This window comes from Dermacentor albipictus, chromosome 6, assembly GCF_038994185.2.
Source record: "Dermacentor albipictus isolate Rhodes 1998 colony chromosome 6, USDA_Dalb.pri_finalv2, whole genome shotgun sequence".
NCBI classification, from domain to species: Eukaryota; Metazoa; Arthropoda; class Arachnida; order Ixodida; family Ixodidae; genus Dermacentor; species Dermacentor albipictus.
Window position 1 is genome coordinate 64591012 of NC_091826.1, and position 27220 is coordinate 64618231.

The following is a 27220-nucleotide window of genomic DNA, read 5'->3' on the forward strand; positions in this document are numbered from 1 at the left end:
AGTGTTTAGTGTGACATGTTTGTAATAGTTATGCTGCGGAAATTAACAGCAAGTAAAACACAAACCGAAACAGAAGCAAGACATATGCGACAGTACTCGTCCTCAGAAGCCCACGCTTTCTACGGTGTTATTTGTGTTATTTTTTCTTGCAATTTTTTATGTCACCAGCACCGTGAACCGATTCGCACGTCAGCATGTTTCTTGAGTCTTCGACGTGCAGCAATTCCCGGCGCCAGCCAATTTCCCATTTCTTTCACTTTCACGTTGATTAGCTCTTTTCAGTGCACCAAATCTGCATGAAAGGGGCACATCTCTTATCTTGCGATCAACTGACCTATCTCGCGTGATCTGTTCAGGTTGCTGTTTCTTCTATGTACTTCCATACGCCTAACAGGTTATCCATGAGCGCAGTATGTTAAAAGAACGACTAAAGTTGGTTTTTCTGCGCAGAGAAACTTTGTAAGGAGAAGCCCACTTCAGTAATTAATGCTGTTTTTTCGTGATAGTCCTCTCGTGCAATAATAATAGAAGGTGTAAAGAAAAGCGCTACCGTGGTTGGAAACCTAATGACGACACACTCTTGCGTCAATCGGTAATCTACTAAGCAAGCATGCCCAACTGCTGTGAGAGTGGAACTGATTAAAGACCTGACATGTCAAGACGATGATTTGAATGGAGGTTATACGCTTATGCAGTTGGCCATTTGTAGGCATTCGTTTGTTGGCGTTGCTAGGCATTCATTTTAGGTGCGATATCCTCTGTTTGTGAAGTAGGCGCGTGCATGTATGTATAGAAGAATACAAGATCTGAGAATGTTGTATAAGTAGTCGGCAACGTTACATCGATTTGAAAAGTTCTACAAGGCAATGGCGACTGTCCAATAAATCGAAAACACTTGTTGTGTCAGTTGGACTAGTGTCTCTGTGTACACGATCATATGTATACATATGATCATATGCGTCGCCAACATATGATCATATGATCATATGTTGGCGACGCAATGCATAGTGCACCCGATGCATGCTCAATGCTGGATCCGGGTGACTGTAACGTTAAGTATAATTGTAATAGCGTGAAAATTCCGTTCGTGGACTGCATTTCAAAGGAAGCAGATGTTCGTAACGTAGTGTGCAAGTGAGTGTCCGGTTAGTCGGAGGAGAAAAAAGGAAGTTCCAGCTCTTAGTACAGTCCATACTATTCAAATGCTAGCAAAGCGCCTTGCTCATCCCCTTGTGCAACTGCTTAAGCTGTTCGAGCGAAATCTGTAGCATTCAAGCAAAGGAACAACTCTGATTCCAGATTCTGCACGGGGGCATATTTGCATGAGAGCTCGGTAGACAAGCGGAAGCATAGCGGTATGGGTGAGGGTGAATCGCGTAGGTGGGAAAGCTTCCTTGCGAAACATTTGCACATGCCGTGCATATTTATGAAACTCGTGTGATTTCCACTGTGCAGGGATCCGGCGAGGCCAATTCCGCGGGGCGATGCCGAAGCGACGTCGCCAGCCGAAGAGCTCAAAGCCAGCCGCCGGGGGAGCCGTTTTCCACCTGCGAAGCCGAGGTGGACCACACCATCGGGAAGCGAAATATATTCTCCACTCGTCAGTAGTTACGTAAGTCGGTTATCCCGCACGCAACGGAACGGTTCTCACGTGACGCCGCAGCATTTTGACATTGAAATGACACCTTGATGGAGAGAGCAAAATAGTGCGTTTCATAAACTAGACCTAGAACCTGCATTTAAGAGGAAGCTTTAGCTCGGGTGCTCCTATCTAAATGCATGTAAAGGGAGAATAAGTTTTTCTCGGTAACCACTGCACCAAATTTGACGGGGTTGGCTGCATTTAAAAGAAAAACTTGAAATCTAGTGACTGCTCGCTTCGAATTTTCGATTGAGGCCGTCAATCTTTTATAAAAATTTGTACGACTACAGGAGCGATGAAAGTAATCAGAGAGATGTGTGCAAGATGCGCGCCGTCGGCTACGGCCCCGATTCGCGCGACTATAGCGCGGTCACGGCGTTCATCTCCTCATTTCGGGGACCCTCCGCCAGGTACTACCTCTGGTGGTGCTGTACGCAACTGGGTACGCTGAGCTGCTAGGCGTTTGTGCAGGGTGCTTTCACGAAAGATGCGTAGCGGGTTCTGGGAAAGGCGGTTAAGCAGGGCGCCCGAGGCTTAGAAATCAGAAATGTATTGACTGAAATCGTCCAACGTTTCCCTGGCCACGACATAATTAACACCTATCGCTAACAATGCATTAAGGAGTCTATAAACACAAACAGGAGCGTTCTGACGCGTTCGCAATATTGTAGTTATTGCGATATCCATTATATGGACACTCTGGGTTCACTTGTGCCGTCGCCGTCGCCGTGAGGTTCTGTATAAAGTATCAGGGCGATGAGACAGTCGCCGTGCGCTGTATGCTGCATGTGTGAAGGAAAGCATGCGTGGGCGAGCCAGTTATCGTGGCTCATTCTCGCGCATGCAACGGAGGAAGCGCGCCGCCTTCCGTCGCGCGCGAAGCTTCGTGGGTAGGCCGGAAGGGGGCGCGCAGTACTCCGGCCGGGCGCTCGTGCTTGGCCGGGCCGCCCTATCTTGAAAGCCATCTGCGGCGGGTACAGAGTCCGCGCTGCACTGTGTTCTCGCGACTTAGTTCGCGTCGATGCGAGCAGCAGCACGAAGGTCGATTCGCTCGCTGCTGCTGCCGCGTTTGCTCGGTGCAGCGTTCTGACAGCGAGTTTCCGCGGTCATCGAGTGAGACGTGTTCACGTTTTCTTCTGCGCGTGTGACACCATGCTCGTTAATTTAGTTAGTATGTCTATATTTACAAGATTGTACGGCCAATAAAGCTACTATCCTTACTACGTATAGCTATCGACTAATTTGCTATCACAATCGATTCTTCGCCTTTCGAGCGAAACTGCGACTTTGTAAATGAATGTTTCAATGCCTTTAAGACCTGAGCTCTTGAGAGAAAAGCAGAAGATCAAAATTGTTGACCACTGCGTCTGCATCCTTAAATTATTTTCTTTCATTATAGTGAAGCTTGGGCTATTTGCCACTTATTTACTATAGTAGCAACGGCCTGCGTGCCTGCGTTGCTTGAACTGTACATTCTATACATTCTGAAGATGGGTCTTAGAATGATGGCGATGCCTCTTTATGTCGGCTTTCATTTCCCATCATCGAATAAATTTAAGTGATTTGGCCTGTTAGAGCTTACAAGTAAGTCAGGGATCACGGTAATTGTCGTAAGGCGCGAGCTGGCGCCAACAAAGGCGACCGTATGTTGGCCTGTGCTGCCCAAAACCATTCCAGTGCTAAATGGCAACACGGCGAGTCCCCTGTTTGCCACCAAAAAATAATCCATCATCCTTCGATTCCCCCCCCCCAAAAAAAAAAAATCTTAAGAGTGCCGCTCGAAGAAAGCCCAAACTTCTGTGCAGGGGACATCAATAGCAAAAAAATGTCTGCAACGCTATTCGTTTTCCGTGACAGACAAAAAATGAGCCAGAAGGGAGATTGCGATGTACAAAGTTTTCTGGAAGCCTAGCGGAACCTCGGGACCTAGTCTAATTCCGTCGTACTCTCTAATTCTGCATTAATGGAACTTTGGGCCAATCGGGGAGGCTGTAGCAGCCATCTGGGTCAATCAGAGCTGACAGACTGTCCACAGGGAAGCCCGAAAAAGCACTCCCGCTGCAGCACGCTCCTCGTACATAAGGCGTTTCAACGGTGGCAATACTTTGCGTCGCTGTATTGCTTCAAAGTGATAATCATCTCACCATCAACAGTCATCGTAAGACGGGTTCTGCCAAACTTTCTTTTTAAGCTCAATAGCAAACTATTCTATTAAATATTTTTTTAAATATTGATCCTAAATGATCTGCACTTAGATGACGGCGGAAGCCTATAGACGGGGTTTAATTATAATCTTGCCGTCAGGCTTCGATAAACATCCCAAAAACATTTCACACATTTATTTATTTTGGACCTGCGGTCACAGTCAACGAAAACCGCACGTGAAGCCCATTGCGAATAGAGCTAGATGACAAGCAAATCCAGGACGCAGCATCAAACTGGCAGGCAGCAGGAAATTACGTCATAGTTTTTCTCTTAAGAGAAAGGGAGCCGGATTTCGCCATTACAGACGTGAAGAGACGGCGACCTCGTCCACGTGCATGTAGCTGCTCCTTTCGGCAATTAACCAGGCTATTCTAAAGGGGTGACCCTGCTCTTTGAAGCAGGAAATATTGGGCCGAATATCTTTTCGCGTTCCTTTGCTCCAGGTTGGTGCGTGGCATTTGTTCTTGCTTGACTGAATGTCTGTACCATATCTGGATCGATTTAGCCCTTCCCACAATCACCATGAACATGTCGCGAAATGTTTTTCTTCGCTTTTTTTTAAAAAACAGCATTTCTGGTGGCGTCGCAGTTTTAGATTGATGGTATCTTTTGTTCTATTTGCCCGGTCGTAATATCTATTTTTGTTCGAGAGGATACAAAATTATAGAGTGCAACAACTTTGAAATTTGAAAATATTATTATCTAAATTTTCATCAAGTAATAATTTGTCCGGGCTGCTACTATGGCTTCTTAATTTTAAAGAATTGCATGCTATAACGTTGATTCGGATTAGTTCTGAGCATTCATTCGCCTAGCATTGCACTCTGATAGTTCCGCATCATTTTAGTTGTCACTCTTTTATACACCATATGTAACTCCACAAGAAAACTGAATGTACATGTATAATTGGAATATTGAAGTACACAGGCTCACCTAGTTTCATCAAAATCTTCCCAAGCAATAAAAAAGAATATTTAAAGCGCAGGGGTCCCCCTTTGATTAAGAAACGGTTTTATCGCATTCGGAAAGTACCAGTCGATGAAAAAGCACCGACATTGACACCGATTCTATCCTTGAGCTGTCTTCGGGTCTCACGACGATATCGCAGTACTGTGGCAGTATCCTAACAAACCCTGCCAATTTTTTTTCGCTCTGTTTACAAGGACCTTTCCTAGCATTATAGCTATATAAATTTATAAGCACGAGTTCACTCTTCTCTTGAGGTTCTTACTTGTACGACTACCACCTCTGACCCCACCCCCATTTTCCTCGCCACCTCAGTAAATGCTTCCACAAAGCGCGTGAAAGCAAGTACGAGCATTTTAGTAGTTGTATTTTCAATATTTAAAGAGTCTTCGCTGTTCAAGTTCATTCACCACCACTTTAGTCCTCATGATCAACGCCTCTCTTTCATTTCTCTCTTACTCCCATTGGCCTTCCCGAATGCTTAGTAGCAGGTCAGAACATTGACTCAGGCCAACCTCTCAGCTTTCATGTCATAATAAATTTCTCTCTCTCCTTTTCTCTCTCTTTCCTTCTCTCTCTCCTTTTCTATCCCTTTCCCTCTCTCCCATTCTCTCATTCCTTCTATCTCTCCTTTTCTCTCTCTTTCCCTCTATCCCATTCTCTCCTTCCTTCTCTCTTTCCCTTCTTCTCTCTCTTTCTCTCTGTCGTTCTCTCTTTCTTTCTCTCTCTTTCTCTCTCTCTCTGTGTGCATGTGCAAACAGCAAGAACCCCGTGGCAGCAAGGCGATTATCAGTCCTGCTCGTGCACCTGGGTTGCGGAACCGTCGCCGGCCACTGACCTTGATTGTGTTCGTGGGCTCGTGCACCATCGTGGTCGCCGTGCTCGTGCTGATCATGACCATGCAGATAATGAAGCATCAGAAGGTCCGCGAGACGGCGTTCGACGCCACGAGCAGTACGGTGTCCGAGGGCGGAGGACGACGCGTCGCTGAGCAGGATACGACGCGACACGGGCCTTCAAGCAAGATGCGACACGATGCTTCACCCCTTCCCCAGCGTTTCATGTTCGACGAGTGAGAATCGCCTGGGAGCAACACTTTTTCTTTTTTCCGCCACTCTTTGATGGCCTCGTATTTTGATCGACGGCCTCGGATCCCTTTGTTGAAACCGATATGCCCTTCGGTCCTGACGCCACCGAAGAAACGACAGATTTTTATCCGTTGGACGTGTGATTAATTCATTACTGATTAGTGAATAAGTGAAAAGAAAAAGTTCGGCAGCACGTTACACTCCTGTAACACGTCAAGGTGAAAGCCAGCTGCGCACTCAATTGGTAATGCATTAAGTTATACGATCGGAGAGGTCGAACTTCTTGCAAGGCATACCGAACCGCAGTGCGAAGCACAGGTGTGGCGTTTTAGGTAGACCTCCTCAACGACACATGCGAGCGCTTAATGCACTACCTAAAGGTGAAGAGTGCTTGTCGCCAGTAAGTGTTACAAATGTATAGCACAAGTCGAACGCAATTACGCTGCATCCTCAAAGCATGGGAAAGTAGCACTCGCGTCGAACGCCTTGCTCCCGCCGCTTCGCACCTCTTTTCTCGCTTGGCGAGCATCCAAGGCCGTAGAGTACTTTCGAGGCCTACCGCACAATCCACTAAGCCCCGGGCGAGCGTCCTCCATCGCCCTCTGTCTAGCTTCGCAGACGACTGTCGCCACAACCGCCGCCGCCGCCGCCACGTGACGTCAGCGACGCAATACCCGTTTCTCTGTCCGCGCGCACCTTTCTTCCCCTGTAAAAGGCTAGAGCCACACATCGTCATCGTCACCACCGCCAGCATTACCACCCCCACCATCGTCGTCATCGTCGGTGGATAACTGTGCTGCATAAGCTACATAAGTGCTACATAAGCGCCCTCGTAGGCATGATTGGCTGAAAGTACACATGACCAAACAATTACGATGCAGGAAACCACGCGCGCCGATAGCGACGTCGCTATTCCAGTGGCGGGAATCTAATTATTCTTATCTAATATATACATTGCTCATACCTACTCTAAAGATTGGACAAATGTCGGACGTATTACTTCCAGAAATAACCGCCCCAAAAATTTTGTTCTGATAAATTAGGTCCTGTGAAAGGCGAAAGTTGATGCTGTCAATAAAAGAACCGGAGCAGGTAAGGATCGGTAAACGCTAACTGAAACGTGCGATCCGACGCACATCTCGAAGTCCAAGAGAAGCGCGAAGCGTTAGTGAAGCGATTGTTTGGATGCTGGACAAGTAATGGCGGCGCGAACAACTGTGTTTACATGGATCGGCTAGTTCCAACAAGGTTGCCTGCCTACACATCGCCCAGGACACTCGCTCTGCTGCCGATAAATTGACAAGGACTGCAGCCTTCGTCGTCCTTCTACCGTCGGCACCCCAAATTTTTGTCGTCCTTAGATTGTCAATTTCTTCGTCATTCGTAGGGCGCGGGGGCTGGAAAGGCAGAACTTAATGTTGAGCGACTCGCTTTCTGGTTAAATTAAAACTAAATTATGGGATTTAACGGGCCAAAACCACTGTCTGATTATGAGGCCCACCGTAGTGGAGGACTCTGGAAATTTCGACCACCTGGGGTTCTTTTACGTGCACCTAAATCTAAGTACACGGGCGTTCCCGCATTTCGCCCCTATCGAAATGCGACCGCCGTGACCGGGATTGGATCCCGCGACCTCGTGCTCAGCAGCCCAACACCATAGCCAGTGAGCAACCACGGCGGGTACGCTTTCTGGTCAACATGTGCCCAGCTTTATGCTATGCTCTGCACTTGCAAATGGTAGCTGAACAAGAATAGCATACTTCGCACACACCGATTAATATGCAAACGTGGGAATCAAACTTTAAAGTTTGCGGCATGTTTAGTGACACTTTGTCGAGGCAGTGGCAAACTTCCTGCGTGTTCGGTCAAGCACTTCTAATGTTGTGAAACGCTTGTGTGCGCAATTTATCCACAAAACCTTAAACAACCTACACACTTAATGCTATCGATAGCCGTCAACCACAGGGTGGCCCCCATCCTCCGCAAATGTAAACTTGCTGCCATTTTTTGGTTCTCCTATAGAGCAGCGAAACTTTCTAAGCGTTCTAACCTTTCCGAGCAAGCCGAAACATTAGCGTTAAGCGATTTTCAGTTGTAACAATAACGAACTCGCACATTTCCATTTTTTTTTTGCTCATGACCCCTGCAATGCCCCGCATTCCCTTTAAAGGAAAAATTCGTGAATCATCTAGTTCTCCTACGAAACCATGACAACAGGCAAGCAACGTTTTCAGTGCTTTTATTCGCACTAGAAGCTGCGAGGTAAATTGTAGAAGAGACATCGAGAGGTGTTCAGTTATATTGAATGAGAGGACCACTAACGCGAAAAACATGTGAAATCAGGAAACGCAATATATGCAAACGCCCACAATCGGCCATAGAAGTGTACGAAAGCCGCGAATGATGAAAACTACTTGTTTCTTCTCTCTGTAGAGTGACGGTTGTAATTTAATGGAGTTTGGAGCTTCGCGCTGTCAAGTAGATAGCGCAAAAGAACCACCGGCTGAAATTTCGAATCCATGGTTACGTTCGCCAATTTTTTCGGCAATTTAGTTACTTCTCAAGTTCCGAGTACCGCGCGTTTTGCCGGCCAACGGCACGAATCTCGCCGAAAGTGGAGGAGAATGGAAAAAAAAATGAATAAATTAATAACGAGCGTGGCACAAACGTAGGCCCTAAGTTCGATAAAGCACTGTGTAGTACTAGAAAATGTTAAGCACTGCAATTTGCGCTGTTGTCGTTGTAGTTTAACGAATATTCTTGCGAAGAAGTCGTTTCGAAACATGTATATTACCGTTGGTGGCAACTCGAAGGCCTTTCGGATCAGACACAACGCTTTACACTTTCTACACTATTGGAGTACAAAGGTTTTACTCTGGAATATGAAATAAACGGGTTGAATGTAAACCTTTAGTTATTCGAAGTTCTTTGGAGAGAAGGCGATCATGTTTACATTCAACGCGGGGGTACTCCGCGTGACAAAAACGTGCAACTTGTGAAGCAGCGAGGATAGCCGTCCTAAACGCCACGGTCGCTGTCATCGTTGGCGACACTCTATCCGTCGACATATCCTTCGTCGTCGTCCCGCTCTCCATTGCCAGGGGGCGCGTCGATCGGCAGCGGATGGAGTCTAACGCTGTCAGTGGGGACTCTGCGATCTTCATTGTTCGAGGGCGTCGGTATGGCCTCCGCGACGCCCGTCTCGGGCTTGTAGCTACCAGCAGGGGGCGTCTCGGCCGAGGGCGGCAGCGAAGGCATTCGCGATGCTTCAGCCCCACCGTTCTCCTCCTCTTCGACAGTGAATGCCGTCCTGAAAAGCACACAGCGAACCTTGCGAAAAATATGCACCTATATATATATGCACCATATATATATATATATATATATATATATATATATATATATATATATATATATATATATATATATACTCCACGTTTTTGCGCTTTGACACTCCTCATGATAACGCGTCAGAGAAAGAATTTGTTGACAATAGCGCAGTGTGTGTCTGCGGTCAGTACGTCTTCCGGCTTGGTTCGGTTTTTCGCGCGCTACATTTTGGCATTCTGAAAGTACGTTGCAGCCATTAATACACTGAACTCACGTCACGTGCGAGATCTCGCCGGTGCTGAGAGAGCGGTCTCGCCGAAGGGTAGGCGGGGTACTCCGCTCCGGTGCATTCGAATGTGGGTGCGCAGCCGAGGTGGTTCGCCGATGAAAGTCTGGGGCGTCGATCTTTACCGGTCGCTGCCTGCGCGTTGGGGCCTCTCTTGACTGTCGATGCAAGCGTTCGTGAAGACGGGCCTGGGTGGTCGATTATATTAAAATTTTAGCTATTTCTCACAGCGTATTTTAATTCGTGGATATCATGGGTGTAAGCCGCCGTAGTTGGTTGGTGGCAATGGTGTTGGGCAGCTAAGCACGAGGTCGCGGCATCGAATCTATGCCACGGCAGCTGCATTTCGACGGGGGTGAAATGCGAGAACACCAGTGCACTTAGACTTCATCATCATCATCATCATCCTCCTCCTCATCATCATCATCATCCTGGTTACGCCCACTGCAGGGCAAAGGCCTCTCCCATACTTCTCCAACAACCCCGGTCATGTACTAATTGTGGTCATGTCGTCCCTGCAAACTTCTTAATCTCATCCGCCCACCTAACTTTCTGCCGCCCCCTGCTACGCTTCCCTTCCCTTGGAACCCAGTGCGTAACCCTTAATGACCATCGGTTATCTACCCTCCTGATTACATGTCCTGCCCATGCCCATTTCTTTTTCTTGATTTCAACTAAGATGTCATTAACTCTCGTTTGTTCCCTCACCCAATCTGCTCTTTTCTTATCCCTTAACGTTACACCTATCATTCTTTTTTCCATAGCTCGTTGAGTCGTCCTCAATTTAACCCTTTTCGTAAGCCTCCAGGTTTCTGCCCTGTAGGTGAATACTGGTAAGACACAGCTATTGTACACTTTTCTCTTGAGGGATAATGGCAACCTGCTGTTCATGATCTGAGAATGGCTGCCAAACGCACCCCAGCCCATTCTTATACTTCCGATTATTTCCGTCTCATCATTTGGATCCGCGGTCACTACCTGCCCTAAGTAGATGTATTCCCTTACAAATTCCAGTGCCTCGCTACCTATTGTAAATTGCTGTTCTCTTCCGAGACTGTTAAACATTATTTTTGTTTATTTTGCACTTAGACTTAAGTGCACGTTAAAAAACACCTCAGGTATTTATATTTCCGGAGTCCCGCACTACGGCGTGCCTCCTAATCAAATTGTTGTTTTGGCACGTAGAGCACAATAATTAAGTTAACTAAATTACTTTGGACCTATAGACGTAAGACAAATTATTATTTATTGGCGGCCCCATTGTACATGAGCGGTGAGAAATCGTACCTAGCGTACTTGAGTTAATCAGTTATGCTGTACGTTCTTTTTATTCTATCATTTTATATACATCCTAATATTTTTTTCTCTTCCTCAGAACTATATCTACTCTGTTCCGGTCACATTCCGTTCAAGGCACAGACGCTAACACTTTGATTCATTCAGCTGCCTTTGAATTTCTAGCCACTTATCCTGCTTGCGACCATACTGCATGTTTGTGCAACAAATTTTACCACCTCATTAGTTTTGCTTTGTGCGCCTTTTCCTAACTCCTTTTTATTCAGTTATGCTCGACCCGCCGTGCTTGCTCTGTGGCTATGGTGTTGGGCTGCTGAGCACGAGGTCGCGGGATCGAATCCCGGCCACGGCGGCCGCATTTCAATGGGGGCGAAATGCGAAAACACCCGTGCGCTTAGATTTAGGTGCACGTTAAAGAACCTCAGGCGGTCGAAATTTCCGGAGCCCTCCACTGCATCGTGCCTCATAATCAGAAAGTGGTTTTGGCACGTAAAGCATCATAATTGATTGATTGATTCAGTTATGCTCCTCATTGGTGGGTCGCTACATTCCATACATAATCTACCTTCCCGATTGCGTGGGGTCCGCCTGAGAAAGCTACTTCCCGTGCCGCGAATCGACGCCCAACCAGTGTTGCTAGACTCTGACTAAAATGCATCCCGCCACGCTCCAAAGCGCCTTCGCGGCCGGCTCGGTGCGCTTCCCGGTTGACGTCACGGTCTATAAAATTCATTGCCTCAGCTAGCGTCCAAATCTCCTTGTTTGCTGCAAGCACTGCCTTTTCAATTTCGCACCTCTACATTTCAATCTCTGACACCATACACACTGCGATTTGCATTTCCTTTAAAATGTTCCGCAGGTCGATAACCCCCTTTGGTCGTTTACTTCTCGATCCCCCTGTCCCCCGTCTCTGCAGTTAGTGAATCACGCCACCATTATCACAACTAGGAGCATCCCCTTCATTGTGTCCCACATGGGCTGCTTTCCTTTCGCTATCACATTAACGATGCCTGCTTCAGCTAAGGCTGCTTGCACGAATCACTGCAGCCCGTCTTCGGGCAATGGATTGTCCACTACCAGGGACATATACTGTCGCCGAGTTCTTCAGCGAGTCAGTCAGTGTTCGTCACTCGATCGCCTACTGCGCAGCACTTTACCGTTACTTAAGCAAAACACATTCAGCAAGCCATGATTAGGTTTGCTCAGTCAAAATGCTTACCACAAGCCGCCCATTGTCAGGGGGAAACGCCTAAAAGGTGGGTTTATATCTAGGCGTATAATGAGTAGTCTAACCTGACTTTTTAGTGCGCCGTCGTGCCCGGGGCTGGCGGGACGATGCAAGGGAGAGGCCGCAGCGTCCGCGTCTTGGACGACCCCCTGCAGTTTTCCCTGCAGTCTTCCCTGCATGGCAAGGAGGACCATGCACACCACCAGGAACACCAGGAACACCATGGCGAACGAGTAGCAGGAGAGGTCGTGACTGGAATGCACAAACGATCGCGAAAGTTTTACATGCATACGCAGCACTCTCACCACCCGCCTCGGGTATGCATGGGTATGCTCGCCTTTGCAGCCATTGTTCAGACTTTGTCACCCGATACCTGGAACGTTACTGTGCAAAAACCTTCGATTGTGTTTAACGGGATGTGCTCGTGATTGTCTATAGCACAGAAGACAAAGGGGCCCGTAGGAACATTAGCGGTCTAAAAATGGAAGGAGATTCAGCGTCGATCTACCGCTGATGTCTACCTTCTTCACCTTGATCCTCTAGGGAACTGTACAACACAGTGACTAGAAATTAGCTAGAAAGGTAAGCGCAAGGAAGGCGCAGACCTTAATGTTTCTCACTATAATACCTGGAGGGAAAACTGGCGGTGTGCCGCTGTTGTATGTATGGGAATGCCTGGATGCGGTGCCTCCAGATTTGCTTCAATCTCGCAGAGCCAAGCAAGACAACTTGAAGGCGCGCCTGGCTAGCACCGTTCTATCTGTCACAGTAGTTCGTGCTTTACTAGATCAGCACATCAAGAGCTGTTTTTACGTTGTTGTTGTTGTTGTTGTTGTTGTTGTTGTTCTTGTTGTTAGCCTACGTAAAACATATTTTGTCAAATAATGAAGACTTTTGCTTGGAAGCAAGGTTATATAAGAACGCGAAAACGGCCAGCGAGACGCTAAAACTGCAGAACAAACGATAAGGATTGAGCTAGCTTTGCGATAGTTAGCGATCTGTTCTTGTTTGTCAGCGCTTGCTTATGCGCTATAAGTAAACTTTATTGAAAGTTGTCAAACTGGAGAACGAAAACATTTTATAGCAGTATTTTATTTGAACAAAGGTTTATCCGTGTAGACGTGACCACGTTTTATGCCGAGCCAAGTTCGAGACGGAGCCTCGGAGAAGCATTTCCTGGCCTTCCCTAGGCGGCACAACCCACGTTAGGAAACTTGCATACACCTTACCTCTAGGTAATACTGTGAGAAAATCTGACGCCGACAGATTGGCCGAGAAAAGGTCAAGACAAGCAGTGATCTGTTATTTCTGTGAATGCATGCCAACTTGCCAAACTAAGGCTTATTCTAAAGGTAAGTTGCAGCACTGTTTAAGGGAACAAGACTGCACTTCAAAGATGTATGGTAGCGCTGACTGACAACTACATTTTATTGGCAATATAAACAACTGGTATGCTATTCTTATAGCAGCTTGCCGTAATATGTTATCGTGAACACACTCGTGTAGTGAAGCACCGTCTTCCTGCAGCCTGTGGAAGCCAACAAAGGAAGAGAAGTAGAAGTTTACTGCAGGCACCAGAATTTGCTGCGCTTGTAGGTGGCATCCATTTTTCCCCGGTGACTGCGGTAACTGGCAGAGAGAGTGACCACGGACAACGTTCAGACTGTTGTTATAAGGATTACTGCCGGCAGTGCTCGTTCCAGGTGGATTTTTCGTCAGCTGCCCCATCGTCAGAACCGCATCCCCTGCGCGGGCCGTGAGGCGACCGATATCGACTGGGCTAGAGATTAAGTGAGCTTGCTTTAAACGCGTATCCGAGAGGAACGGATCCTGGTATACGAGAAAAACCCATTGTACATGTAAATGTGTCATCTAGGCCTAGCTTAGCCAATCTAATTAAGACATCTCAATTTTGGGCGAATACTTGTAACCGGAGAGCAATATTGTGTTTGGGCGGCTGAAACAGTCTTCTTGTCCCGACAGGGCTATTCAAATTTTACCTTGCCGTTTAACATCTCAAAACGTCGCGACACCGTAGTATAAAAAAAAGTAAATTATGGGGTTTAACGTGCCAAAACCACTTTCTGATTATGAGGCACGCCGTAGTGGAGGACTCCGGAAATTTCGACCACCTGGGGTTCTCTAACGTGCACCTAAATCTAAGTGCACGGGTGTTTTCGCATATCGCCTCCATCGAAATGTGGCCGCCATGGCCGGGATTCGATTCCGCGACCTCGTGCTCAGCAGCCTAACACCATAGCCACTGAGCAACCACGGCGGGTCACCGTAGTATAGTGGCGCCGGTTAATAATGAGCACCTGGGGTTTCTCTAACGTGCCCTCGTTGCATGGTATACTAGCGTTTTGGGATTCCGCTTACATCGCAATGCGGTCACTACAGCCGGGTTTGAACCCGCGACCTCCTGTTAAGCAGCTCACCGACATAGCCAACGCTACCATGGCAGGTACGAGAAGACAATAAAGGACTGGTGCATTTACTCCAGCTGCGGGGTTCTTTTTTTTTTCTTTCTTGAGGATTCCCGCAACGCAGAATGAGCACTGCAGACCGGCCGTGCTTCCGCATACCCGTTTCAGGGAAGCTGGGTCATCCACCGGCATTGCTGAACACAAGACAGCACACATCAAGACAGCACACACACATTGTCATCTGTACTGACCTGTTTTGTTCAGCGTGACGCCGCGGGCCATGCGTCAAGTGAAGTGCGAGACGTGCGCAAAGAGCTGGTCGGCAAAGCATTTCCCTCGCGCTATGGCATCTTCTGCGATGGATTTGCACAAGTACGTGAGCTACCTGTCAGAAGGCTCTACGCCTGCGGTAAGCACTACCTCCTCAAAAGGCGGCTGGAAAAAATGATCCGAAGTAGTGGCCGAACGTGCGATTCGGTAACGCATATGTTAACCTCGTGAACACACCTGGATCCCACACTGAACAGGAATAATGAAATCGCACCACTCGCTTAAGGCCTTGCCACGGAAATACATGAGCGGATGTTCGCTTGAGCTTATCCAGCATTTAGGGTGCCCTCGACACCTACCATCGCAATCAAACAGCTCGATCACGAATTATTGAATCCGGATTGAGCAAAATCGCGATCATAAATGTCCTTGTAGCAACACTATCCGGGTCTGGTTCGGCCGCGGTCAAAAGTGTCCTTGTGACATGAATCGATGCCTCAGGAAGTTTAATTTCTTGTTCCCTATAGTAGCAAACTGCTGTTAACGTAGTTCTCAGTAATCTAATTCCATATGTCAAGTATAGAGGGTTGCCTACGTGCACATCATGTGCAGTTTTCATCAAGCAAACGCGAACCGCTTTTCTTCCCGGTGGTTACTTCTTTTCGCGCTCTATATTAATACAGCATGAAAGCAGCAAGACATTGCCAAGGCAGCAGTTTCTATGTACAAGTACTCGAGAAAAGTTCAAAGGTGACTTCACAGATTCTGTCCGCACCTGACGGCTGCCATTCGTCGCTGCACATTTCCAGCATTTACATTTGTCGTCTCTTTTCGTCTTTTGGGAATCGTAAAAGGAACCCATGCTACAGCCTTTTTTCGTGTCGTTTACTCATCAAACTGCGCAACGACTAGCCAGAATGACGACTTGGCTAAAGCGCTCAAAACGCACGCAAACAAAAAAAGAAGGCCCACCAAACACTCTCCTCGTTTACTCGAAGATCGCGTCAGCTAGTCGTCGCGACCTAGGCCGAGAGACGTCTGCTACCACTGCCGATGTGCCGGTACGTCATCGGTTCGGTTCTCTACATTACAACGCAGCTAAACTACAAACGCTACCTAAATGTCCTTACTGCAGCAAATGTAGGCCTTTGAAGCGCTCATTGCTTGAAAAAAAATAAACTGAATTCATTTCTTTAAATATTTCCCGCGTTCTTAGGCAAGCAGATGTCTTTTGTTTGTTCGCCCATTTTCCGACACGAAGGAGCGCTTTCGTTGCCAAGCGCCAACTAACGAGACACTGTGGTAGGTGGTGCCGTTTCCTGCCTTCTGGTTCGTGCTCTCGGAAGGTACCCCGATTCAATGGGTATTGCACATTACAGTTACGCATAGTTGCAAACCTATTTGGGACTACTTTTCTACGGCTATCAGCGGCCGCAGCTTCTGGACTATGCGAGTTTGGTTCACCAATTAAAAAGACCAATATTTTTCCAACAAATCTTCCTTGGCAGTCAGTCAATCATAGCTCGTTCTGCTGCGCGTTCTTTGGGTGTGCCTTTGCCCGATCTTAGGCCTACAATTTAACTTCAACATAGGGCAACTCGCAGTGAATGAGGTGACCGACGCTGATAGAACCACTGACTTGTCGGTGTCCCTGCGTCGTGGCACTGGGATGAGCAGCCGGTCGCGTCGTGTAAATCCGTTGGCTCCACGTCGTGAGGAGTGGACGCCGTAGTCGTCGTCATCTCTGGGTGACATGTCCCGGGAGTACATCACTGCTCCCGCAAGAGCGCGGGCGTCGTCCTTCTCCCGTCCAGAACTGTGCACACCTTGTCTCTTCGCCCTCCGCTTACCTCGAAAAGGGCGACTACAGTAACGTAAGTGGCAGCCGCGTACCAGGGCTCTGGGTTGCATGCAAAACAATGCATGTAAAACCATCAGAAAACAGCTGTCCTGCTTGATTTGTTGGTTCCCTCTTATTGAAATGGTGAGACTTACTCTTGGGGATTGGCCGGAAGTTGTGTGGCACTAGCCGCCAAGAATATAAAGACACCGGCGAATATAGGCGGAAGGAAACTTACGTGACTGGAACCTTTTCAATTCCGCAATTATTTGACGCAGACACGCAATCTTCGCGCCGACGGTATTCACACTTTCTTCTTCTCCTTCTTTCGCAAGGAACATGTGACCCTGGGGCGTGCCGATTACGACGATGATGATGATATTGATAACCATGATGTGTCTTCAGAACATGGCTCGCACCTGCTACGGAGGATGGGACACGCAAAATGGAGGTTGCCTTAATCTGTTTACGCACCGTAGACGAATGCAGTGCAGTGGACAAAATGATCACTCTTGCCCTGAGGGGGAACAAGGTGGGCCAGGAAACGCGCAAGAAAAGAAGAATTTGCAACGCTTTGAAATTTCCGCTGAAACTCGCAGTGATCGCTTGTGGACGATGAATGCGTCTGCGTCGTTCTAGTTACTAAGTGACCACGTCGCATTCTGACTTTTCTAACTTGCATTTCATGGTTTCGAATTCTAGTTCATATTATTCGTTAAGCATAATTGCAGGAGCAGGTCCCGGTGTTAATAAAATTTTCAATGGGGACATCCTGTGAGTAATTAACAATATAGTAATTAAAGTAATATTAGCAACCTCACAATGACAACAAAGTAAACAAGGTTGACATAGTAATTACGAACAATAAATGTGTACAATAATTGAAGTGCACGCGTAATACGAGCAAATAAATTATAGACAATAAAAGCGAAAACAAACATTTATAAAGAAAAGAGAGAAAAGAAAAGGTAGAAATTGAGCATAGCACGAAAAAAAACCAATGAAAACTCTATAATAAATATCGTTACAATGTATATTAAAAGTGCATCTCAAGCTAGTAGTGTGGTTAGCAAAATTTCTTGACTTCTTGCTTGAATCGGGCTGTCCAGAGGGCCCACGACTTTGCGGCGGGACTTCGTCTCCCGGTCCCATCGCGGGCGGAGTCACCGACTTGATCTTGCGCAGCCTTCGGCTCCCCTCGATCTCAGTTCCTCAGGGCTCAAATAAAGTTCCTGTCATGTGACCCCTTGCTTGAAGGTTAGTGGTGTGCGAAACTTTTTCATGAGATGATAGTTTGGTCCAGTATTTAATGCCCAGAAAAAGTTTGGTAAATCTTCCATATTGAGTTTATTCGAGGAAGTAATAAATTGCTGTCAAATGCAAATCTTGTATTTGTATGGTTGGTAAAACTAAATGTACTAATTATATATGAGAACACTTCATGGTTGAGCACGTGGTACATTAGAGATGTCAATTTGTGCTGAAGCGTACAACGTAATGGTAGCATGCGTAATTACCTGCAAATTAGTACTGTGTGGGTTTTATAACCAGAGGTAGATTATCCTTAGATCTTGAGTCTGTAAATGTTGCACATGTAAGTTGTGGGTGAAAAGACGTGTTTCCATGAACTGAGAGGCAATGTTGTAAGTACAAATATGTTAATCCGAAATACATGAAAGTACTGTGTGCTGCTGCAAATGGGAGCGTACTAGAATTTTAAACTAAAACCAATTTTGTTTGAGACCACATCACCGTGCAAGTCGAATTCAGGATGGCAGTCTAATGGGAAGCCAAGAAACATTATCTCAGGTGAAGGTGAAACGCCACCTTCAGAGCAACAGCTGCTCTAGCGGCTGTTGATGGCCACGACGGATGGTGAGGGCTGCAGTGGAGCAGTGGCGTCGGAGGTGCCTGGATTCGCTTGAGCGACCTTGGTTCGTGATGTTATATGCGACAGCCCTAACGGATCTCCAGTGAGGACTTTCCAAAGGCCTCGGGGAACGAAAAGCACCTTCTAGCACTTATAAGGAATCATTTTATTCCAGCCGAGTTCAAGCTGCCACCACGGAGATCACGCTGTGCAGCTGATGATGATATGTACCGATAAGGAAGATTTACAGTGCATGATATGAGACTTGGACATGAAGAAGATTAATATCAGGCATGCGTTGCGCTTACAGTATTTGTTAAGAAATTAAATTATGGGGTTTTACGTGCCAAAGCCAGTTTCTGATTAAGAGACACGCCGTAGTAGGGAACTCCGGAAATTTGGACCACCGGGGGTTCCTTAACGTGCACCTAAATCTAGATACACGGGTGTTCTCGCGTTTCACCCTTATGGAAATGCAGCCGCCGTGCCCCGATTTCGATCCCGCGACCTGGTGCTTAGTCGCTAACACCAGATCCACTGTGTAACAGCGGCGGGTCTACAGTATATGTAAAATCAATGCAGGAGGAAGGACACTTTTATGCGTGAAAACACAGCGTAAGCTGAATTTTAGATAAACCACGGCCGTTCCATTATAAAAGCGTTTAATTTATTTCCAACTCAGATTCACGACCTTCAGCCATTGTAAGCTTAGTTTATTCTGTTAAGGCCCTCGATAGGTGACACGCGTAGTACTCGAGAGTTTTCACTTTTACGCTATATCTTTCCGACGGCCACCTGTGCTGACTTCCAGTTCTTCTCTCGCTCTGCCTGTACGAATTTATACAGCAAGACTTTGATCTCTGCACGCAAGTGTTTGTTCGCGTATACCGGCGTGTTATTTCTAAAACCGAGTATAGATGTATTCAGTCGGTGCCTCTTGGATGGTCTTAAGAAGTAATCTCTGGAGGCCCTTGATACAAATCTTACGGCAATATGAGGAGGCGTGCTGCAATTTGTGGGAACGCCGTCGGCAGTGTCAATGCCTTGGTTGGAGTTGGTCATGATCGACCGTCTCTGGGAAACGCTCGGTAGGCGAAGGATGAGTGAGTGACTTCCCATGCTGGTGATTTCCTGGAAAAAAAGAAGGTAAGCCTTTAGTCCATTAACATGTCTGCGCAGCCAGTTGCGCTAACTTCTTTGGAAAGCACTGGTTGGACGAATAAAAAAATGACTGCCCATAGCTGAAGCCTGTTTACACGATGAATAAATGGATACTTGCAGATTCGATCTCATGGAAAAAAAAGTAAGCATATACCCCATTAAAATGTCGGCGCAGCCAGTTTCGCAAACTTCTTTCGAAAGCACTGGTTGACCGAATAAATGACTGTCCATGCTAGTGCTCGTGCTCACGCCTATTTCCGCAATGAATGTGTATATGTAGATCGGATCGTTTCAGAAAAAAGCGTAAGCCAATAGCCCAGTCTAATGCCGCTACAGCCAGTTTAACAACATTCTTTCAAAAGCACTGGTTGAGCGAATCAAAGATTGTCCATCCTAGTGCCCATGCTGACGCCCATTTATTCCATGAATAAAACGATATTTGCAGATTCGATCTTCTAGGAAAAAATGGCAAGCCTATAGCCCATTAAAATGTCGCCGAAGCCAGTTCCACTAACATCTTTCGAAAGCATTGCTTGGGGCAATAAATGTTTGTCAATTCCACTGTCTGTGCTGACGCATATTTACCCGATGAATAAATGGGCATTCCAGATTCGATCATCTGGAAAAAGAAAGGCAAGCCAATGGCCCCTTCTAATGCTGGTGCAGCCAGTTCCACTAACTTCTTTCAGAAGCACTGGTTGAGCGAATCAATGACTGTCCATGATAGTGCCCGCACTGGTGACTATTTACGTGATGTATAAAAGGGTATTTATTAATTCGACCTTATGGGAACAAAGTAAGCCAATAGGCCATTCTAAAGCCGATACAGCCAGTTCCTCTAAATTCTCTCAAAAGAAATGATTGAGCTAATCAATGACTGTCCATGCTAGTGCCCGTGCTGGCGACTATTTACGCGATGAATAAACGGATGATTGTAGAATCGACCTTCTGTGAAAAAAGGTAAGCCAATAGTTCATTCTAATGCTGGTGCAGCCAGTTCCAATAAATTATTTCAAAAGCACTGGTTGAGCGAATCGATGACTATGCATGCTGGCGACTATTTGCGCGATGAATAAATTTATATTTGTGGATTCGACCATCTGGGAAAAAAAGGTAGGCCAATAGTTCACTCTATGCCAGTGCAGCCAGTTCCACTAAATTCTTTCAAACGCACTGGTCGAGCCAATCAATGATTGCCCATGCTAGTGCCCACGCTGGCGACTATTTACGCGACGTATGAAAGGTTGTTTGATAATAGGATCTTATGGGAAAAAGGGCAAGCCAATAGCCCATTCTAATGCTGGTGCAGCCAATTTCACTAACTTTCAGAAGCACTGGTTCAGCGAATCAATGACTGTCCATGCTAGTGCCCGTGCTGGCGACTATTTACGCGATGAATAAATGGATATTTGTAGATTCGACGTTCTGGGAAAGAATGTAAGCCAATAGACCGTTCTGATGCCGGTGCAGCCAGTTCCACTAAATTCTTTCAAAAGCACTTGCTGAGCGAATCAATGACTGTCAATGTTAGTGCTCGTGCGGACGACTATTTACGTCATGAATAAATTGATATTTGTAGATTCGACCTGCTGAGAAAAAAAGGTAAGCCAATATTTTTCTAATGCCGGTGCAGCCAGTTCCACCAAATTCTTTCAATAGCACTGGTTGAGCGAATCAATCAGTGTCGATGCTAGTACTCGTGCTGATGACTATTTGCGCCATGAACAAATGGATATTTGTAGATTCAACCTCAGAAAAAAGGTAAGCCAATATTTTTCTAATGCCGGTGCAGCCAGTTCCAATAAATTCTTTCAAAAGCACTTGTTGAGCGAATCAATGACTGTCAATTCTAGTGCTCGTGCTTACGACTATTTACGCCATGAATAAATGGATATTTGCAGATTCGACCTTCTGAGAAAAAAGGTAAGCCAATATTCTTCTAATGCCGGTGCAGCCAGTTCCACTAAAGCCTTTCAGAAGCACTGGTTCAGCGAATCAATGACTGTCCACGCTAGTGCCCGTGCTGGCGACTACTTACGCGATGAATAAGTGGATATTTCCACATTCGACCTTTGGGGAAAAAACATAAGCTAATAGGCCATTCTAATGCCGGTGCAGCCAGTTCCACTAAATTCATTCAATAGCACTGGTTGAGCGAATCAATGACTGTCGATGCTAGTGCTCATGCTGATGACTGTTTACGCCATGAATAAATTGATATTTGTAGATTCGACCTGCTGAGAAAAAAAGGTAAGCCAATATTCTTCTAATGCCGGTGCAGCCAGTTCTACTAATGTCTTTCAGGAGCACTGGTTCAGCGAATCAATGACTGTCCACGCTAGTGCCCATGCTCGTGACTACTTACGCGATGAATAAATGGATATTTCCACATTCGACCTTTGGGGAAAAAACGTAAGCTAATAGGCCATTCTAATGCCGATGCAGCCAGTTCCACTAAATTCATTCAATAGCACTAGTTGAGCCAATCAATGACTGTCGATGCTAGTGCTCGTGCGGACGACTGTTTACGCCATGAATAAATTGATATTTGTAGATTCGACCTGCTGAGAAAAAAAGGTAAGCCAATATTCTTCTAATGCCGGTGCAGCCAGTTCTACTAATGTCTTTCAGGAGCACTGGTTCAGCGAATCAATGACTGTCCACGCTAGTGCCCATGCTCGTGACTACTTACGCGATGAATAAATGGATATTTCCACATTCGACCTTTGGGGAAAAAACGTAAGCTAATAGGCCATTCTAATGCCGATGCAGCCAGTTCCACTAGATTCATTCAATAGCACTGGTTGAGCCAATCAATGACTGTCGATGCTAGTGCTCGTGCGGACGACTGTTTACGCCATGAATAAATTGATATTTGTAGATTCGACCTGCTGAGAAAAAAAAAGGTAAGCCAACATTCTTCTAATGCCGGTGCAGCCAGTTCTACTAATGTCTTTCAGGAGCACTGGTTCAGCGAATCAATGACTGTCCACGCTAGTGCCCATGCTTGCGACTACTTACGCGATGAATAAATGGATATTTCCACATTCGACCTTTGGGGAAAAAACGTAAGCTAATAGGCCATTCTAATGCCGTTGCAGCCAGTTCCACTAAATTCATTCAATAGCACTGGTTGAGCGAATCAATGACTGTCGATGCTAGTGCTCGTGCGGACGACTGTTTACGCCATGAATAAATTGATATTTGTACATTTGACCTGCTGAGAAAAAAAGGTTCTAATGTCGGTGCAACCAGTTCCACTAATGCCTTTCAGGAGCACTGGTTCAGCGAATGAATGACTGCCCATGCTAGTGCCCGTTCCGGCGACTATTTACGCGATGAATAAATGAATATTTGCACATTCAACCTTTGGGGAAAAATGGCTGTGGCTTAGCTAAGGTTAAGTCCAGGATGCGAAGCATACTAGCCTTTATTTTAATGCGACAGCGTTAAGGAGCTCGTGTGGCAGAAAAGCCGGTGTCGTCGGCGTCGGCTCAGGCGTGCGGCGCTTGCTCAGGCGCACATTTCGTTGTCGCGCCGAACGCTGCGTTGCTCGACGCTCACCGCGTCCGATGCGAGGGGCGACGCCGCGAGCGACGGCGCGAGTTGGAGCCCCGTTTCTCCTCTGTCGTGTCGTCACGGTGTCACGTGGTATTGAAGGCGACACCGCCGCGTCTGAGGAGCTGGGTTGAGCTCTCGAGCGACGGCGCGAGTTGGAGCCCCGTTTCTCCTCTGTCGTGACGTCACGGTGTGACGTGGTATTGAAGGCGACACCGCCGAGCCTGAGGAGCTGGGTTGAGCTCTAGTAATGTGCTTCGCATAAAAACGTAAGCCAATAGGCCATTCTAATGCCGGTGCAGCCAGTTCCACTAAATTCATTCAATTGCACTGGTTGAGCGAATCAATGACTGTCGATGCTAGTGCTCGTGCTGACGACTATTTACGCCATGACAAAATGGATATTTTGGGATTGCATTTTCAGAGAAAAAAGGTAAGCCCATAGCTCATTAAGATGTCGGCACAGCCACTTCCACTAACGTTGAAGAGCACTAGCTGAGCGAACAAACGTCTGCCCATGCTAGTACCCGTGCTGAGGCCTATTTACGCGATCAATAAATGCATATTTGCACATTTCATCTCGTAAGACAGGCATAAGCTCAATAAAATGGTGGCGCAGCCATTCCGGTAACTTCTTTCGGATTCGGTGGTGGCAGTGGCACTGCCACCGCTGGTACCCATGCTGACGCTCATTGCTGGGATACGTGGTTGTTCGCTAAAAATAATAAAATAAATTGTTCAGGCAGGTAAAATATTTTGTACCGAAATCGCTCGTCCTTCGCCTTTATCACTCCCCCCGCATGCACTGACGCCCATTTATGCGACAATAAAACGAAAAGGCACGGAATAATTTTTCTCGAAAAAAATTAAATATCACCGAGCCTAAAATTGAATAAACGGTAAGCCTATAGCCCATGAAAATATCATTTTTCCGACGAAAAATAAAGTGCCTCCAAAGCGCTCGTTCTCCGCATATATCAGTCCCAGGGCACGCGCAGATGCCGTTTAACGCGATAACTGAACGATTGAGCAAAGAATAATTTTCCCCCTAAAATGGAAAAAACGGTAAGCCTATAGTCCATGAAAATATCATTTTTCTGACGAAAAATAAAGTGCCTCGAAACCGCTCGTTCTCCGCATACATCAGTTCCCGGGCACGCCCAGATGCCGTTTAACGCGATACCTGAACGATTAGGCAAAGAATAATTTTCCCCCTAAAATGGAAAAAACGCTAAGCCTAAACGCTAAATGAAAATATCATTTTTGTGACGAAAAATAAAGTGCCTCGAAAGAGCTCGTTCTCCGCATATATCAGTTCCCGGGCACGCCCAGATGCCGTTTAACGCGATACGTGAACGATTAGGCAAGGAATAATTTTTCCCCTAAAATGGAAAAAACGCTAAGCCTATAGCCCATGAAAATATCATTTTTCCGACGAACAATAAAGTGCCTCGAAAGCGCTCGTTCTCCGCATATATCAGTTCCCGGGCACACCCAGATGCCGTTTAACGCGATACCTCAACGATTGAGCAAATAATAATTTTCCCCTAAAATAGAAAAAACGCTAAGCCTATAGCCCATGAAAATATCATTTTTCCGACGAAAAATAAAGTGCCTCGAAACCGCTCGTTCTCCGCATATATCAGTTCCCGGGCACGCCCAGATGCCGTTTAACGCGATACCTGAACGATTAGGCAAAGAATAATTTTCCCCCTAACATGGAAAAAACGCTAAGCCTATAGCCCATGAAAATATCATTTTTGTGACGAAAAATAAAGTGCCTCGAAACCGCTCGTTCTCCGCATATATCAGTTCCCGGGCACTCCCAGATGCCGTTTAACGCGATACGTGAACGATTAGGCAAGGAATAATTTTTCCCCTAAAATGGAAAAAACGCTAAGCCTATAGCCCATGAAAATATCATTTTTCCGACGAACAATAAAGTGCCTCGAAAGCGCTCGTTCTCCGCATATATCAGTTCCCGGGCACGCCCAGATGCCGTTTAACGCGATACCTGAACGATTGAGCAAAGAATAATTTTCCCCCTAAAATGGAAAAAACGCTAAGCCTATAGCCCATGAAAATATCATTTTTCTGACGAAAAATGAAGTGCCTCGAAAGCGCTCGTTCTCCGCACATATCAGTTCCCGGGCGCGCCCAGATGCCGTTTAACGCGATACCTGAACGATTAGGCAAAAAATAATTTTTCCCCTAAAATGGAAAAAACGCTAAGCCTATAGCCCATAAAAATATCATTTTTCCGACGAAAAATAAAGCGCCTCAAAAGCGCTCGTTCTCCGCATATATCAGTTCCCGGGCACTCCCAGATGCCGTTTAACGCGATACCCTGAACGATTAGGCAAAGAATAATTTTCCCCCTAAAATGGAAAAAACGCTAAGCCTATAGCCCATGAAAATATCATTTCTCCGACGAAAAATAAAGTGCCTCGAAACCGCTCGTTCTCCGCATATATCAGTTCCCGGGCACACCCAGATGCCGTTTAACACGATACCTGAACGATTAGGCAAAGAATAATTTTCCCCCTAAAATGGAAAAAACGCTAAGCCTATAGCCCATGAAAATATCATTTTTGTGACGAAAAATAAAGTGCCTCGAAACCGCTCGTTCTCCGCATATATCAGTTCCCGGGCACGCCCAGATGCCGTTTAACGCGATACGTGAACGATTAGGCAAGGAATAATTTTTCCCCTAAAATGGAAAAAACGCTAAGCCTATAGCCCATGAAAATATCATTTTTCCGACGAACAATAAAGTGCCTCGAAAGCGCTCGTTCACCGCATATATCAGTTCCCGGGCACGCCCAGATGCCGTTTAACGCGATACCTGAACGATTAGGCAAAGAATAATTTTCCCCCTAAAATGGAAAAAACGCTACGCCTATAGCACATGAAAATATCATTTCTCCGACGAAAAATAAAGTGCCTCGAAACCGCTCGTTCTCCGCATATATCAGTTCCCGGGCACGCCCAGATGCCGTTTAACGCGATACCTGAACGATTAGGCAAAGAATAATTTTCCCCCTAACATGGAAAAAACGCTAAGCCTATAGCCCATGAAAATATCATTTTTGTGACGAAAAATAAAGTGCCTCGAAACCGCTCGTTCTCCGCATATATCAGTTCCCGGGCACGCCCAGATGCCGTTTAACGCAATACGTGAACGATTAGGCAAGGAATAATTTTTCCCCTAAAATGGAAAAAACGCTAAGCCTATAGCCCATGAAAATATCATTTTTCTGAGGAAAAATGAAGTGCCTCGAAAGCGCTCGTTCTCCGCACATATCAGTTCCCGGGCGCGCCCAGATGCCGTTTAACGCGATACCTGAACGATTAGGCAAAAAATAATTTTTCCCCTAAAACGGAAAAAACGCTAAGCCTATAGCCCATAAAAATATCATTTTTCCGACGAAAAATAAAGCGCCTCAAAAGCGCTCGTTCTCCGCATATATCAGTTCCCGGGCACTCCCAGATGCCGTTTAACGCGATACCCTGAACGATTAGGCAAAGAATTATTTTCCCCCTAAAATGGAAAAAACGCTAAGCCTATAGCCCATGAAAATATCATTTCTCCGACGAAAAATAAAGTGCCTCGAAACCGCTCGTTCTCCGCATATATCAGTTCCCGGGCACACCCAGATGCCGTTTAACACGATACCTGAACGATTAGGCAAAGAATAATTTTCCCCCTAAAATGGAAAAAACGCTAAGCCTATAGCCCATGAAAATATCATTTTTGTGACGAAAAATAAAGTGCCTCGAAACCGCTCGTTCTCCGCATATATCAGTTCCCGGGCACGCCCAGATGCCGTTTAACGCGATACGTGAACGATTAGGCAAGGAATAATTTTTCCCCTAAAATGGAAAAAACGCTAAGCCTATAGCCCATGAAAATATCATTTTTCCGACGAACAATAAAGTGCCTCGAAAGCGCTCGTTCACCGCATATATCAGTTCCCGGGCACGCCCAGATGCCGTTTAACGCGATACCTGAACGATTAGGCAAAGAATAATTTTCCCCCTAAAATGGAAAAAA

The 27220-nt window shown here is 46.3% G+C and overlaps 1 protein-coding gene across 5 annotated transcripts; it reads right to left on the reverse strand.

Annotated features, from left to right (window-relative positions):
• Positions 1–8755: 8755 nt before the first annotated feature.
• Positions 8756–16903, reverse strand: LOC139061117 (uncharacterized). Of its 5 annotated transcripts, none has more exons than XM_070540677.1 (5): positions 16816–16903; positions 16377–16601; positions 12107–12293; positions 9506–9705; positions 8756–9211 (listed from the first exon to the last, which is right to left on the reverse strand). In XM_070540677.1, exons 2-5 carry the CDS (start codon positions 16505–16507, stop codon positions 8956–8958), a joined length of 774 nt encoding a protein of 257 aa, XP_070396778.1. In that variant the 5' UTR covers positions 16508–16601; positions 16816–16903; the 3' UTR covers positions 8756–8955. The 5 variants fall into 5 exon arrangements, with proteins under 5 accessions (XP_070396778.1, XP_070396776.1, XP_070396777.1 ...); XM_070540675.1 differs by having other exon boundaries at positions 16377–16637; positions 16816–16899; XM_070540676.1 differs by having other exon boundaries at positions 16377–16637; positions 16733–16891.
• Between the last annotated feature and the right edge of the window lie 10317 nt (positions 16904–27220).